The following is a 17,180-nucleotide window of genomic DNA, read 5'->3' as shown; positions in this document are numbered from 1 at the left end:
CCATATACTGTATACTTTCAAAGGAATGCATTAGTCAGTGTGTTGTAAACTGGCACTCTCTTTCTTACAAATCATCTGATTTTGCATACATGTACGTGTTTTATTTTGCTTTTTTTTTTTACATGACAACATGCAAACTGCAAGCGTGGCTGTGCATACTTACGGATGTTGTCGGTGTTCTCTTGCACGATGTCCGTCTTGAGCAGGTTATCAGCCAGGACGAAGGCTCCCTGCTCGACCGTGTCCAGCAGCATGGTGGCGGCCCTCAGCTGCTCGCCTGTGCTCAGCTCCCTCCAAGCCGCCTGGGCCTGCGGCTGTAGCAAATTGTTGACGGTCTCCACCATGGCCTAGGGAGTTCAAATCATTGATTTAGTGAGCGGAAGCTAAGCTGGCCTGGGACTGCGGCAGCTTGACGTGGCGATGTGGTAAATGGTTTGAGTGAAGGAAGATCAAAGGGAGCTGAGCACTGAGAAACAAATCGCACAATCCTGTGGGACTGTGCGAGGAAGAAGCGTGGAGAGTTTCTTTTTTCACCCCTTTCTCTTTTTCATTTTATATTGAGCAATTTCACGAGTCTATTTCCCATTCACTTAAAAGACATGGATCATCGACCTGCAGCAGCGACACCTGAATCTGTAATGACAATGGATGTTGCTCTCTTGTGTTTTTGCTGCTGTTTGCTTTTATCTACAGGGAGAAAAAAAATAATCATGTAAATGAATCAGAGTCAGTGCTCACAAATCCAGAGACCAATTCTTACATGACTTAAGGCAACGGTCTTTAATTGGTGTGATAAATGTTCTTCCATGCAGACAATCCCAATGCACAAACGCACTACAAAATAAATGGATAAATAAATTTTATAAAAAATTAATAATTATAACACAACAATTTTCAAGGGATGTAAAAGATCTTTGCTAGCAGCAGCAGCTATCTGCAGCCATTCGAATCGGATCTTCTCTGCATATTAATGTCGTCGAAGGACTAATATGCCATCTTTAATCTCCCCGCAACAATGCCGGAGTGGGTAAGCAAGGAGGAAACAAGAACATCCTCCAGACAAGATGAAAAATTAAGAGCCATTAAAGATTTAAAAATGCCAATGGCGAGATTTAGGAATGGAATACTAATTGGTCAAGCAAGGCAATTCATTCCTGGTACCAGTGCTCCGAAAGAGCTAAAAGAGCCTGACCGCCGCTGGAACAAAAAAAAGAAGCTGTTTCTAAGCCATTACAGTGCAGTAGGTGGCTAATAATGCTAGTAATAGTCGCTTTTCCGGGCTTCATCATGAAAATCACAGATTTAATTCAGTTTAACAAAAAAAAAAGGTCAAATTTGGATTCCCTCTTTACGCTTCTTTAAAAGCAATTGTGACAGTTTGTGCAATTGTGACATCCCGAAAGTGGAAGTGAAGGTGCACGTGAACGTTGGTAATACCACACCACAGAACGCCCTCTCTTTTTTGATCAATGGATTTATGAAGGGGAATAAGAGCTTTAGTACGACTCCACAACAGCATGGGGATAAAGCTAAAGGCGATAAGAGGAGCCATGTGCTCGAGTGTATTAAAAGCATTCCTCATAAAAAAAAAAGGTGGGGGTGGGGGTTACAGTCACGTGGAATAAATCTAATAGCTCCCCCAGCCTCGGATACTTTATAATTTTAACTTTATGTTTGTCTCCAGCCACCGTGATAGCAAGAGGAGTCAGAGCACTGATTGGGAATTTCAAATAGCACCAGCTGGCTGTTCCCCATTCAAAACATACCCTGTACACATTAATCCGCCCACACACAGTCACAGACACACACAGCACTCAGAGGCTGACGCAAGAGAGAGCACACACCTTTACACCTGTTAGTATACAGGAACATACACAAAGTCAGTGGCAGGCACATACGCCGACTGCAAGCCGTGCCGGGTAATACAGACACACACACACACACACACACACACACACAGTGCACCAACTTTGATGTAATTATTCATTATCTGCAGCCAATCTCCAATCACACCTTCTGACATTCAGCTAGAGGCAAAGGTTGATTCACTCTCAATTAAGGAGCTCTCTTTCTTCAGGCACTGACATTTTTTTTCCCCTTCTTTGTTCCCTCCTGCAAGATTTGCTTTCAGCACTTCTTAAAACACTGAAATAATGGTTCTTCGGGGGGGAACGATTGATGGACTCGCAGACGAGGTCGTCTCGCTTTTTTTCTTCCACATGCACAATAGATGCAAAAGGAGAACAAGGTGGCAGACCAGTCCAATCCTGGGGCTGGAGGGCTGGATCAGAAAACGTGACGTCTGAAATTAATATTGGAATAAAGGATCGGCTCTCACACTGGTCCTTCAGGCATTTTATTTTTTTTATTAGATCAGCTAAAAGAAAAGCAATAAAGCTGACATTGATGCACGCCGCGTCATTTGGATGCAACAGATTAACCAAACCACTGTGACACAAATTACTCATTACTGTTATTAATATGTATAGAGCATGCAAATCTTTACCTCATTTAAACCAGAGAATGATATTATGACACAAACACTATAGGATATTGTCACTGTGTTGGACTGACAGTATATGCTAGACCTGATAAGACTTGAAATTGAGCATGCGGTTCCAATATGCCATTACATTGTAATGCAAAAATGTATTCTTCAGTGTTTATAATAACCGGCAGCCGGGCTGGTTTATGATGAAGAAGCTACAGACAAATTGTGTTGGAAGGAAAATCCAAGGCAAACTTTATCCTTCTGCACCGAAACTCTCATTACCATAATACTTTTTGTGCTCATTTCAGGCCTGTGTTTTGTAAAATAATATGCAACAATTTTGACGGCTAAAATAATTTCAGATAAAGGTCACAGCGAAGGAAAAATAGCTTCTGTGCCAATACACTGTGTCACCCCGTGTTCATCTGTTCGTACACTGCAGCAATGAATGAGCACTTTCTTTTAGGGCCTTAAACAATCTGCAATTTAAAGGCTGAACGTGTTGCCGAAATGTCAGATATTTAGTCAAGCAGTATATGGATATACTTTTATTAGATTTCTTGTAGGTAAAGTCATGTGATTGTATGCACTCCTGTGAAAAAATAAGCACATCCTTGTAACCAAGTGCTGCTAACCAAATGTACTTAATTAGCAAATAGTCTGGTTTGGAGCATTCAGCTGTGTATTAGCACAATGCCACAATCTTCCCAGGAGTGGACATCTCAGCAAATGCACTCCAGGGTGCAATGCAAGGCTAAGGGAAACTCTAGAAAACCCCAAGAGCAACATGTCAGACTCTACAGGGCTCAGTTAGAATGTTAAAAGTTCAAGTTCATGGCAGCCAAGTTTGGTTGGGAGGGTTAAACAAACAAAACACTTCTGTAACTTTGAGCAGATGAGACCCTATTGTAGGTGTTTGACCATAATGTAGAGCAGTGGTCCCCAACCTTTTTTGCACCACGGACCGGTTTATGTCCGACAATATTTTCACGGACCGGCCTTTAAGGTGTTGCGGATAAATACAACAAAATTAAACCAGTACCTGTAACAAAAAAAGAAGATTGATTCATAACACACGGGACAAGACCCAGGGAAACCGAGTTAACGATAAAAATGATTTTAAAAAATAACGCTAAAAACCGATAAAACCCCTGAAAACCATGAATTTCAAACCCGAGCCTCAATTCTTCCGGCCCGGTACCAAATGACTCACGGTAGCGGTCCGCGGCCTGGGGGGTTGGGGACTGCTGATGTAGAGCACCACGTTTGAGAACACTAAACATGGCGTATCAGCACAAACGCCTAAATCATCCTGAATCATAGTGGTGGTGGAAAGATGACGACTTGTGCTTGTTCAATGGGCTCAGGGTCTGGGCACCTTGAGCGATGGTGACCTCCTCTGTGTATCAAAGTATTCTAGATTCAAATATGAGACCATATGAGGCTAAAACAAAAGGACAAAAGGACAATGATCCCAAATACAGCAACAAATCTACAACAGAACCACTGAAAACAAAGAGAATCAAGATGCCACAATGGCCCAAAGTCCAACCTTCAACCTGAGTACATTAAGGAAATATTGCACATGTTTAAATAATAGGCTTTAGAGATGCTGGCAGCAAATCTGGCTTCCCTTTGGAGAAATCCAGGGTAGTCATGATTTCCTGTTTCCATATTTGTGAGAAGTTTGGGTAAATGGTTACTTTGGTTAGCTTCAAATTTCCAGTATAGGCAGGAAAAGGACACCAAGCTCTTAACCTAATATTCCAAACTGTTTATGTCTAATGTTCAACTGTTTTTCAATGGACGCTATTTTGTGAAGCAATCCATTGTGAATACTCAGTGGTGACACCGTGTTCTTTATTTACGAAAGCTAGCGGCATCTTTACCCGTCTTCCCATTAGATCAGGCTGTCACATTTTACTTTTTCTCCAAGATCTTTCACTCAAAGGCAAATCTCTAGTCTGCAATATGTTGCCATGGATTGATCAAAAAGCAAAGTTTCTTGGCACAGGCAGTAGGTTAAAGAGGTTTGCTTTGAAACATGAATGAATAAAAATAATAACATTAATTAAATAAAGTAAAAGTGAAAAAATGCAGTTAAAGGGAAATACTAACAGTCATTAAGTCAACTTTCCCTTTTCCAGTGAAGACCCTGGCCATTTGCTCACGTCGAAAGTTGTCATTTTGCAGTCCAAAGCTCTTATGTTTGAACTCTTAAATTAAATCCACCCACATGTTAAACCATTGTTGAACCCCAGAATTAATGGAAAAGACAACAAACCAAAGAAAAAATGATCAAAGCTCTTTCACTGGACCTAAAAGGTTAATGGCTGTGTTTAGCACAAATAAACACATCCAGAAAATCTTTTTATTAAACTGATGGACCTGAGGAACACGCTAGCCCTGCCTACATCGTCAGGCTACTAGACAGCTAAAATACCCAACAATTCCCAGGAGCTAACAAGTCCAAAGGCATGCTTGTTAGATTAATTGGTGATATCCGTATCCATCTATCCATGCAGCCATACAACAGGCAAGTATGGCTGCCAGTGAAAGTGGGCCTCTAGTGGTTATTGATCATGTGACTGCTGATAGAAGCAGCAGGATGAATTGTGAAGTTCTGAGAGCTATACTCTCTGCTTACATTCCCCCAAATGCTGCAAAAATTATAAGCAGCACTTCACAGGGCAACTAGATAATGGCCAAAAGCACACTGCAAAAGCAACCCAAGAGTTTCTAAATGTAATGAAATAGCATACTTGAATAGACAAGTCGTTCACCTGATCCCAACCCAACAGATGTTTTCCAGCCACTGAAGCTAAAACTGAAAGCAGAGAGACTCAAACAAGCAGCAATTTAAGGAATCTGCAGAAATGGCCAAGCACAGCATCTTGGTGGAGGAAATACAGCACTCGCAGGCTACAAAGAGCTTTCATTGAAATATAAAAAACAATCCTCTTATTTAAAGTTATGTCAATTTGCCCATTTTACCCTTGAGGCAGTGAAATTGGGAGAATATCTATAAAAATGGCTGTAATTCCTAAACAGTTAATGCAACACTTTTTTAAAGCCTTTGAATTAAAGCTGGAAACCTATGCACTTTAATCATTTCTTGATTGGGGCTGAGAACACTGCACATTTGCAGTTAGAGAAATGCAGAAGGGGTGAGGGTGGGAGGTGGAACACCACTGTTATCATCATAGTCTGTGCAGTTAAGTCCTACTGTGCATGTGTGGTGGTGGTTTGCTGCTATTAGCACACTGCCACTCCATCTGTCAAATGTAGCATCTCACTCTGGTGCTGCAAACTCCCAAAGACCCCCCTCCCTTCTTTTTTTGGCTAGTTTATTTTTTTCTACGGTGAAATGTGAGGCAGCAGTTAAAAAGTATATTTCAGTTCCCAGTACATGAGGAAATGCTAATCGTTAGCTGGACTCACTGCTGGAATGTTCCACTTGGAACAAGCATGATGAAAAGCTGCAGTGCAGAGGCCATTTATACCAATGCAGAAGGAAGGAAGAAAGGGAGAGGTGGACATTAGCGCGCGCTTGGCAAGAGCCCAAGCTAACCCGTAGTGTATGTGCCTCTATCTATGCGCTGATTGATGAAATGAACTCTGGGTCTGGGAAATTGATTCTGGCTGTGGCTGATCTCCCCTCTTTTTCCTCTCTGACTGGCTAGCCTGGTTGGCTCTCCCTGTGCACTTAGCTCTCATCCCTTCATTTCTCCACACTCCTCCCTTCCCGTTTGCCAGTTGGTTCCTCTCGCTTGTTTCCTCTCACTGACGTTGAAGGCTGATCTCAAAATGGTAGGGGGAAAGAACATAAACAAGGTGGGATGCCTTGTTCTCTCTGTCATCTTCTATCTGACTTCTTGTCTCTGGGCTCAAATGAAGCTGTAGCATCATTTCTTGTCTGTTCTATATTAGCTGCTAGCCATATCATCCCTCTTCTTTGAGAATCTCTGAAACCTTCTGCTTTAATATTTTATCAAGCCTTCTTCAGTAAGTGGGTGGTTGCTTCTGTGTAGGTGAGTGTCTGAGGGGTTACCTTTGTATTTCTGCCTTCTGTCTCAGGTTTCATCTCACTACTGTCTTGATAGAAACACTCTATTAACCTCAACAGCTGAAGAAAACAATCCTTTCCTTAAGACTTACACTAAGAGATACAAAATGGATAGATGTTAATCAGTGATACAACAAGTGATGCTGTTATTTTCTTATTTGGTTGCATTTCAGTTAAAAGAAGATTGTTATGAGCATGGCCTAATGGAAAGCCTAAAACAGGGAGAACAGCAGCACTAAACCCCGAGCAGGCTTCAGTGACATGACTCTAAATCCGAAATCACATGGCAAATTGGAGCTTAGGTGGAGGTGGGTTGCAAAGAGGCTTGCACAGGCAACTGTACAGCAGCTGTATTCATGCTAAAACAACTCAGATAGAAAATCTAATGTGAGATTTTCTGATTTTCTTTTTTCTCATTACAGAAAAAAAATTCATTGCTGCACAGATTCCTCCAAAAAGCCTTCTACTGAACAATACTGCGAAACATTTGTATTTAATTTGAATGAACCTGCAGTAGACGGCACTTTGGTCCACAAGTTGCTTCGCCTTTTAATTTAAAGCAAGACACAGAAAACTTTATTCAAGACTAGACACTCTAAAACGATCATGAATTGTGTTCAAAGTGTTCAGATTTTCATTTTCAGGCCTTAAAAATTATAACGACTTTACCAAAGAACACCAGAATTTCAGTGTATGCATACACGTGTATGGATAACCCAGACATCCTCTCAACACACACGCATACACGCACACAAAAAATAACCACGGGACTTTCTCAATTATTACACAACACTGATCAGCAGAACCTTCCTCTCTGTGAGGAGAAAGCCCTCATTATTCAGAGAGAGAGCTCTGCACTGCAGGCCAGATGTGGAGGCCTCTGTTTCCGAGGAAGTAGCAATCTTCATCTTCCAACATTTTTTCATCTCGTTACATTTCCGAACAAGGATCCTCCCTGTGTTTCTGCCTGCTCTGAGGTCATCCTGCTTTGCGACACTCCCCCGCCCCCCCTCTGTCATCTTTTCACGCCATCAGTTTAACTCGGGTCGGAGCGCAACATCCTCCCTGTATTGCGCAAATCCACACTCACTTGGCTCCTACTGAGGTATGAGACATTATTTGGGATATTTTCACGTGCTGTACATCCCTCAACTCCCGCACAGTCGTTCGCTCGCTTTAAAACGAAATAAATAAAAAGGAAGAAAACCTTCAAAGCAACTTTGTTTGACATTAGAACAACATGGACGGATATAATCACAGTAATTGGACAACCATAACGTCTCTGCCCATAGACACGCTGCCATTAGTAATGACCAAAAAGGCAAGGGAGGCAGGGCGTCGTTTTTATCCTGTCTATGCAGAATCAAAGGGCACAGCAGAGAAACATCCCTGCAGGGGAAATGCGGAACATAGTGCGTTGATCATTTTATGCTTTGTAGCTCTATCAAGACCAAATTCTGTTCAGTGGGATTAAATTGGCTATGACATGTAGCAGATACGACTCTTTACAAACAAGCGGGAAAGATACAGGGGCACTCATAATTAATCATTGTTGTATCTACACAAGCTCAGCTGAGGCAGGGAAATTGCCACAGGTTGAATTGGTTATGAATATGCGACTAAAACGGCAAATATACAGTAGCTTCGCGCTGAAATTCTCTGACGAGCTGAAGAAGATAAAGACCTCGCGATGAGATGAATTAAAATGTCATTTACTTGTTTACCACTTAAACAAGATAGAAGCCCTCAATTAAGGAAATAATCACTCCTTATCTAATTTAGACATCAACCACAAGCCCTGCACTTTATTTTGGACTCTGCACCTCCTTCGACTCCGCCGCACCTGCACTCCCGCAGCCTGCCTTTTCCCACGGCGCTGTCACAGTCTGTTTTCGGCGCCACACGTGTTCTCCGAGCAGAGGGACAGCAGAGGCAGGTGCAGCTCTCATTTGCTTTGTATTCCTCTGCTAATCCCACTTATGTCAACCACCAGGGTCCTGTTGGAGAAAACATTGCCCAATTTCCCTAATCAATGAAAGTCTCTCAAAGGCTGCCAGCGCGTGCAGTCAATGCCTGTGTTTACTTAAGGCCACAGATGTTGCTCCATTATTCCAGTTCGTCAAGTGAAAGCGCCTCACTGTTGTGTGAATTTGTCAACATAGCACAGGAACAGAACAGAGGAGGAAGGTGCGCAGCTGGGCTGTGTGCACAGTCATGTATAGATTTACATTGTAAGGTGAAAACATGGCCCAAAACATGAAAGCCAAATCTTCGACGGTATATAATGATGTCTGTGCGTGTTTTAAAGATTCTTGAGGCACGGCTGTGTCTACACTGTAGAGCCTCTGGGTAACTGTTAGCATGAAATATTGTGCCAACAGTCATGAACCCAATCATGGTTACGGTGGCATTGTTGGTTTTTAGCGGCACCGCAGAGAGCATGAAACATGGATGCAGTCCAGGTCGGATAAATGAAGCCAATGGGGAAGCGCCGTTCTGTTTGAAGTCCTACAGATGGTGATTGTCATGGTTACAAAAAGACTTCTGGTCCTATAGAAGTCTGTGGGAAAATATCTTTCTGACTTAACTAGGGTCATCACGACTAACGCAGTTTAGTTTGCGTCAGTTTTTAACGCAATTAACCCATCTGGAGCGCAGAATGAGTCAATATCCCTGAAATGTCTCTGCCAACGCATTTCAGGAAGTTTGACCAAAGTTTGTCCATTCTGCGCTCCAAGATTGCGCTAAAACATTTTATAACCTTAATCATGAAAGCCCTAGACTTGACCTTTGTAAACACTTTCCTATTGAGCTCGTGGGCTCAGGCACTCACGATGAGTAAAAAAAAAAAAGTCTGTTTTTTAAATCTGGGTGCACTTTTTCATTTCATTTTGTATTCTGTGGTGTATTGAACTAAACTCAGTCACAGACACAAAGTTTGTTGAGCGCCAAGTTACATGCCAGCAACATGTGCTGAACGTGACACGCGAAACGAGCCCAAGCAGAGACTGTAACACCAATTTATGTGAAAATCAAAAAGGATTAAAAACCTAAATAATTTGGGGTTTTCTTAAATATGGATGTTAATCGCTATACGTGTGATATTCATAAAATATTTGTCTCAGATTGGCTAATTGGAGGATATAGTACAGACGATACGATCATTATAGTAAGAAACAAAATGAAGAGGTATGCTGCCCCTCAACAATTTGTTTTTCTAATTTTAAGATATTATATTAGTCTATGGCACTTGAGGGTTATCAACTTAAGGCCCAGCGTTGACACTCTTAACTCCAACAGGGAATGAATGGACCATTGTACATTTCACTCAGCCACAGTTCTTGTTCTGCTATGATATAGCAGCACATAACAAGCTCAAGGGAGCATTTCTTTTCTACCCATCACAGCAGACTAAACCTTCCTTATATTTTCAAGAAATGTAACATCCACCTAACATAAAGAGAAACATGGCAATTACAAACCTATAGCCTCAACCCCTGAAGAGAAACCCAACAAATACCAACTCAAAGTCTTTGATGTCTGCATTTCTTTTCAATTATACATATGTTGGCTCTCTAAATTGGCACTCAGACATCAAAACTTTGAGAGCCCCTGATCTTTGGCTACACAAAGACCCGACAATAGTTGCATTTCTAGTCCTCCTGTGGCATCTGTCGACAACAAGAAAAACAGAACACCACCTGATTTGTGCTGAAAGCATCTTTCACTCAGAAACCCATTTAAACATATGAGCACACTCAACCATATAAAACCATAAATAACAAAATGCCTTCTGACATGCCTCGGAGGGATCAGTGTGAAATACATGTTTCTTAGCATGCGTGCTACTGAGCCTACATATAAAAAGACAACATCTGGCTGCAGTGTGCAGCTTAATTGAAACCATCTCCATGAAGACAGGGATGTCAACTTCTCCCATAGTTCTCTTGTCAAGGTAGAAATTATCCTGATGGCAGCTAAAAAGTCACCTCAGGGACAACAAATCCCACTCGGTAGCCCGAGAAACAGCTGAGAGAAGCAAGAGAACCCCTCAACCCCCCAAATTGGGACAAATATGTATTATGCATCATGCAGAATCATAACATGTCATACCTTTGGCTGACTTAGTAGCTAGAAGAGTAGTTAGAAGTTGACTTGTTGGTATAATGAGGTCAGTTCTTTTGGCTCTTAAGCTTTTGCTGAGAGATGCAGGCATGTGCTAAGCATTATTTTTGACTGATGCTTTCCACTTATGTGGGTTATTTCACTGGAAAGCAGTGCTGATATGATAGTTCTGGGGCATTTTTAAAATGATTGAGACACTTGAGAAAATCCACAAAGGATCTACGGCATCTCAAAATAGAGGAACTCTCAGGCTCGTGCCAAGAAACTATCATTACATGTCATATGCATGCAGGGTGGTGGGTGAAAAATATGAATAATAAACTAAAAGTTGAGACACGATGACAAAAATGAAATTTGACCCTTTGATTTAAGACAAGCGTTGCAAGGAAAGGCGACACATGGCACACACATGACTTTGATACTGTGGCACTGGGCGCCACTTCAAAAGGCCAAGTTTCACATTCTGTGGTTAAAAATGGAAAACGACAGCACAAGTTACCACAATGAGGAAACGAAGAGCAGGAAGTGAGGAATAAAATTTGGTCCAAATACCTGAACATAAAACCGACACGAGCGCTCTCTCTTCTGCAACTGCAACCCAAAGAAATTCAAGAGTTAGCATAAAAAAAAAGAGTCAGGCAATTCCACATGAAACATTTCAGCTTGAAGTACAGATTTCAAAGTAAGTGAGAAACTAAAACATTCACTCTACAGTTTTATGAAAAGCACTTGGCACAATGACTGCGTAATATGTGGGGAAAAAAAGTAGAGACTCGTGTTAATTAGCCCTAAAATTAGACATACGAGACCAGTAGGAAAAAGCATACTGCATGACACTCTTAACTTTGATTTCTAGGTTGTCACATTTTAAGTTTTATGTTTTATTTGAGAAATTTCCCAAGAGAACACGGTGCAGTTATCCATTAAACGTCTGCCACCACCGAAGAAGAGTTAATGCTAATAGCATTTTAGCATACCTGAAAGAAAGAAAGAAGAAAAAAAAACACAGACAGGGAGCTGAGGCACAAAGAAGTGCTGTTAGGACTGCATGGGGAGTGAATCATTTTAATTGAGTTCTGATACAGGCGGTGTAGCCAACAGAGCTGCTGTGTGGCTTAACAGATAGGTTCTAGTACCGTGCTAAATCCCATGCAGATTAGCTCCAAAGAGTACCATTTCCCCATAAAGGAGCCTCTTGCTCTACATCACAGCCCACTCTTCTGGAAGCGTTCCCATCCGCACCGTTAGCCAGCTAACCGTTTGATCATGAAAACGACACTGATCTCACCGTTTGCCAACTCAATCCTTTCATTGTTTGCTGGCAAAGTCTGCTCTGCTTCATTATATTAACAAAAAAAAGAAGAAAAAAATCTTTAATTTGCTTAGCAGATTGTGTCAAAATGATTGAACTTTGGTATTGCCAAAACAGAGAAGAAGAAGAAGAAGAAGAAGAAGAAGAAGAAGAAGAAGAAGAAGAAGAAGAAGAGGAGTTTTGTGGACTCCGGTGTCTCCGTTGGGAGACGTCTCACTGGCGAGGGATGCGGAGCACAAGAAAAACCCGTAGGGACGTTTTTTTGTTCCATAGATGCACTGTACTGCAAAAAATGGACTGTATATCAGCAGACAGAGAATTATAAATCACTGGTAAGCCCTGACCTCTTGAATAAATTATCCCTGTTGCAAAAGCTTTTCCGCCTCACCCCTTCAATACGGCTGCTTTCTCTCTTTTTTTGCCATTTCATCAACTTTAAAAAAGAGACTAAAGACTTAGGTGGCAACCGACACCACGTTAGTCGCCTCTCCCTCAAACAGTCTGTTTTATGTGAAGCCAGTATTTATTTTTTCGAGAGGTATTATAAACTCTAGTTGCTCCGATGCCATTTCACTCATCAAGTTTCCCTTCTGAGGCCTTTTGGCCATCTTTACTGCCTTCCCTCTCCATTGGAGAAAACTGGCACTAAAACCTCAATAGGGACATCTGTGTCTGTTGCAGCAATGAAATAAAAAACAGTCCCAAAAAAGCAATCCAAGAACAGGTGTTCGAGTTCGTCTACAAGTGATGCCGCTCCAGGAAATTAACGATTGACATTTTGAATTTCACTGATGTTTGCTTTTCTGTTGGCCGCTCAGCAGATAGAAAGTATTATTTTAGCTCTCTCTGCCTGAGTGCCCCTTACTGTGCTCTGCTGTGAATTGGGTAATAAATACATTAGATTCAAGTTCAGCGAATATGAAACGCTCTGCACCCCCCACCGCTCGCATCCAGCCCGCTGGAATCTTACCCCGTCGCATTAGCAAAAACAAAAAACACAAGCGGGGCAAATGTTGGCGCCTGGACGGCAACTTTTAAAACTGCGTCAGTGTAAAAATTGATTGCACTTAGTGTAAGAGAAGTGCTCGAAATTGAAAGTCGGTTTTTATTATGAGGCAGACTACAGGGAAAAACGGGGAATATCATTTTACTCAACAGCACAGAGCCAAGCGGCAGATAATTAAAAGAATATCTACTGGTCGGGTTCCGATTGAAGCCTTGTGGTAGGCAGGCCTCTAGACCGGAAACTTAACAGTCGGAATTAATGGATGCTTACACACAAAAGCAGCTCTAGCAAATCAAATCATTCAAATAAATATGTGTAAACCAGTTTCCTCCGATACCTTATTGAGGCTCCGTGCTGCACTGTCTTTGCCACCTGGTGTGAGGTTCCTCAGCTGCACGTCAAGCAGATCCACCAGCTGAACCATGGCCTTCACCGTGTAGGTGATGTCCCCCGCCTGAAGATTGCTCTTGGTTTGCTCTGCCAGCTCCCGGGCGATGACCGCCGCCGTCTCTCCGGCTTTTATCTAAGGAATGGGACAGCCAATCCAGTTAAAGCTGAATTTGTGAAGTTTTTAAACGAGGCGGCTGGCTTGTACGGAATGTTTTTCTCTATAACTAAAGGCAAATCAAAACAACCCCAGGTCCTTTGCTTTTTGCTGCTGTGGCATTCAAAAAGAACACTCTAGAAAACATGACAAATTACTGTATTCATGTATAATGCCCCCTAAAATAAAAGGCGTTTAACCTAAACCTTTTCTGCAACTGCTGCAATATCGCACACAATTAATGTGGTGAGACGATCCTCAGCCGACTGAACACTAGGAGCCAATATTGCATCCAGACATAATTATGAGACTATTGAGGGAATTTCCCAAGAAAGCCTTACACCTTTGTAAAAACTAATAGAGAGCAGTGCAGCTTGGGGATAACGCTGAATATATGAAGTTCAACAAGTTATGCAAATGTGCTAGAATCTGAAAAGGAAAACGATTACTCTCACCGTCACCCTTTTATTGTTGTATGAAAATTATTGCTTTTTTTTTTATTTGCACAGTGAACCTTTCATATCTTAAACATTACTTCCAGTTTTCACTGCAGAAATAGTTCAGCCAAATGTATACATACTGTAAAATTAAAGCTTCTGACATTCTCTAAAGCCCTCCTATGAAATGTCATCGTTCAGTCATAGCTTAGCTACTTTACAGTACTGTGAGAAAGTCTTGAGCCAACCACCGTTTCTTTATATTTTGCTAAGATAACGGAACATGACTGCAGTGGTTTACTGAAACATGCAAATATACATGTAGATATATAAATATATAAGACAAAAACTGTGCAATTGACAAGCCTGAAAGTCAATACATGGTATTCTTTAACACAGCCCAAACTGTTTCAGGCTTTCCCGTCATTTCTTTAAGTACAGTAGTTATCAGGAATTACACCATACCAAGGGGAATCACTTGGTTGGGGCACAAACACTAATTTATGCCCGTCAAACGATATTATTCTTGCAATTTTTAGTAGAACTGAAGAAATTAAAGCAGTGGGAACAAATTTTATGTTTTGTCGCAGGCTAATAGTTGCAAAGTGGCTAAAATACCAACTTTTTCTGCTCTGTGTAGACAGAACGCTGGTTTATCTATTGAGTTAGGTGCTTTTTTGTGCTTGACAGATTCACAAGTTAGTGTTAATCGGCTTAACAAACAATGAAATATTGCTCTGAAAATTGTCACATGTAAGGACTGGACTAAGAATAAGTGAAAAGCTTCAAATGTCCAAATAAAAACTTGCTAAAGACAAGAACCTCAGCTTCCTCGGAAGCAAAATACAAAGAAGTGAGAGTTTCGCACAGTAAGCAGGTCCGTAAAGCTTTGCATTTCATCATTGCTGAAGTTTGATTTGTGGAACTTTAACAAAATAAGTACTGGATGCTGTGTTTTGAATCCCTTTGCTGATGAAACATATTAGCAAAAATGTAAAACTAACTTTTTATATGCAGTGAAAGATATCAAATATCAAAATAAGAGTAAAAACTGAGTTTTTTCACTATCACCTAATATAGTATGCTTGCGAAACATAAATTAAAAATATTAAAACACCAACAGATGAGCTAGAGCTAGCTTACTTAGCTAGTAAGCTAAGTAAGCTAGCTTACTTAGCTTACTAGCTAAGTAACCTTAAAACTGCTACCCACAGTTTTCATTTTAGCTCAGAGTTTCCACCAAAAAGCAAAACCAACAATCTTTCCTCAATAAGTTCCCAAAGAGCACATTATTTAAAACAAAAACAAAGCAGTTACAGGAATTTTTTCAAATAATATATGAAAAGGTTTCCCCTGATGCCAACAAAACGCTGCTTTTGTTCAAAACGCTTTGACGACAGAGATTTAAATGAAAAAGAAATAAAATAAATGCCACATTCTTTTAGAAATAAATCACACAGTAACTGAGAAACAGATCACTTTAATGAGTAATGCTTGAAATTACCTGACAGCAATGGTGACCGATAAGACAGCCCTGCATGTTGCATATGTCGATGACTACAATGGGAAACTGTGTAGCCTCAGTAAATAAATCTAGAGTTGATTAAATGCCCAATACATATCTGGGTCTTACGCTCTGGGTCAGTTCCCTTTAAAGATTGAACTAATCGAGTCGTAAGATGAGCCCCAAAACAGCGGTGGTATCATCTAAAACGGGATCGTCCTGATTTACTCTGACATTACCTGCTATCATCGCCTGTGAGTTTATTAGTGAAGCCAATTAGGCTGCTTAAATTGGTCTTTACAGAGGTGTAAGCAGAGGAATGTTTCTTTGGAAGATGTTTTCCTCTTTACCCTCCCTGCTCTCGTCTCTTAATGAGGGGATGTGGGGATGCTAGGTAAATAGCTCTGCTTTCTTTTTCTCCCTTCTGCTCGTCTCGTGTCATTTCCTTTCCTTTTCGTGCTTTATATCTTCCTTTCTCATTTTGAGAAACCATCTGGTAATGAGCAGTGCCACATACAGGACAATGGCCCTAGATATAAAATAACGAAGTGCCAGATGGGCATTCCAATTGTCTGACAGGTTGATCTTCATTAGAGTCTTCCTGTCTCTGCTCCGACAGGCACGCTGCCGGAGTGTGATTTGTTTTAAAAATAAGAAAAGATTAATAACACCTTTGTTTAAAAAAAGCGTGCATATTTTGATTGTCACATCTTTCTGTAGAACTTAACAGGCATTACTCTACACTAGAGTCACCCTGTTAGACCTGAAGTGAGCCGCCCGCCACAGCAGGTTCAGAAAAAGCTTTGCTGTAGTTAATTTCTCTAAACAGCAGCCAGTTGCTGAGCTTTATTGCACTGCTGAAATGGGCCCGCGCTGCACAGAAATGCACCTGATAATTTCCCCGCCTTCTATTTTGTTACCCAACAGCCGTTCTCCATCCATATCCGCAAACTGCCGTTTGTTTAATGGGCTGAGCTTTGTGCCGTCGAGTACACCATAAGCGTTATAACATGTACGCCTCGGGGTCCTATGAGTTTAAGGGAGAACATTTGCAGCACTGCCTGCAATTCATAACCTGGAACCCTGATCCTCCCTTGCAGTAACCTTCCCCTCCTTTAAGATTTGATTCCCTTACAGATTTTAACAACGGGAGCTTTATAAATATGGAGCTTTGCATAATAAATCGCCTGCAGAGGAGGAGATCCGAATCGTTTGCACTTGAGAAGTATAGAATGCAAATAACCGCCGGTTCATGTAAGACAGAAAGCGGTCTGCATTAGCTGTTACCCACAGCAGGCTATTACACTATGATCCTGTGGTATTGGTTTTCACTCCAACCCAACCCAGCCACCCACTCACGCCAAACACATGCACGCACAAGAATAACCTTTCTATTGAGTAAAGCCTTTGGCTAATCGATGACATTAATGGACCAATTAAGAAGAGACAATAGGACAAAAGGAGAAAAAAAAACCCCACACAAAAACTAAAGTCCTCTGAGTACAAATGATGTACGCATCCCCGATGTGCATTGTGATGTGCGGCGAACGTTCGTCAGAATAAGGTAAAAGGGTGCCGTTGTGTTCAAGCTAAATCCAAATACATTTAAGCTCAAATCCTCCAGGCTATCTTCAAGCTTTTTCCCACAATTTTATTCTAAAGAGAAATGTGTGATAATTGCTAATCAGGAAAAAC

The 17,180-nt window shown here is 41.3% G+C and overlaps 1 protein-coding gene across 7 annotated transcripts in view; it reads right to left on the bottom strand.

Annotated features, from left to right (window-relative positions):
* Window positions 1-17,180, bottom strand: part of LOC309701942 (adhesion G protein-coupled receptor L3) — a 276,705-nt gene that overhangs the window by 69,303 nt on the left and 190,222 nt on the right. For 4 of the 7 annotated variants that reach the window (XM_082526287.1, XM_082526283.1, XM_082526285.1 and 1 more), the window contains 3 exons: window positions 13,338-13,523; window positions 11,235-11,273; window positions 164-347 (listed from right to left, as the gene is read on the bottom strand). In XM_082526287.1, coding sequence (XP_082382413.1) covers window positions 164-347; window positions 11,235-11,273; window positions 13,338-13,523 — 409 coding nt within the window. The remainder of the gene's footprint in view (window positions 1-163; window positions 348-11,234; window positions 11,274-13,337; window positions 13,524-17,180) is intronic. The other 3 variants (XM_082526284.1, XM_082526286.1, XM_082526289.1) reach the window with 1 other exon arrangement.

Source organism: Aulonocara stuartgranti (assembly GCF_965226115.1).
Source record: "Aulonocara stuartgranti genome assembly, chromosome: 3".
NCBI lineage: Eukaryota > Metazoa > Chordata > Actinopteri > Cichliformes > Cichlidae > Aulonocara > Aulonocara stuartgranti.
This window is presented reverse-complemented; position numbering and strand designations above follow the sequence as displayed.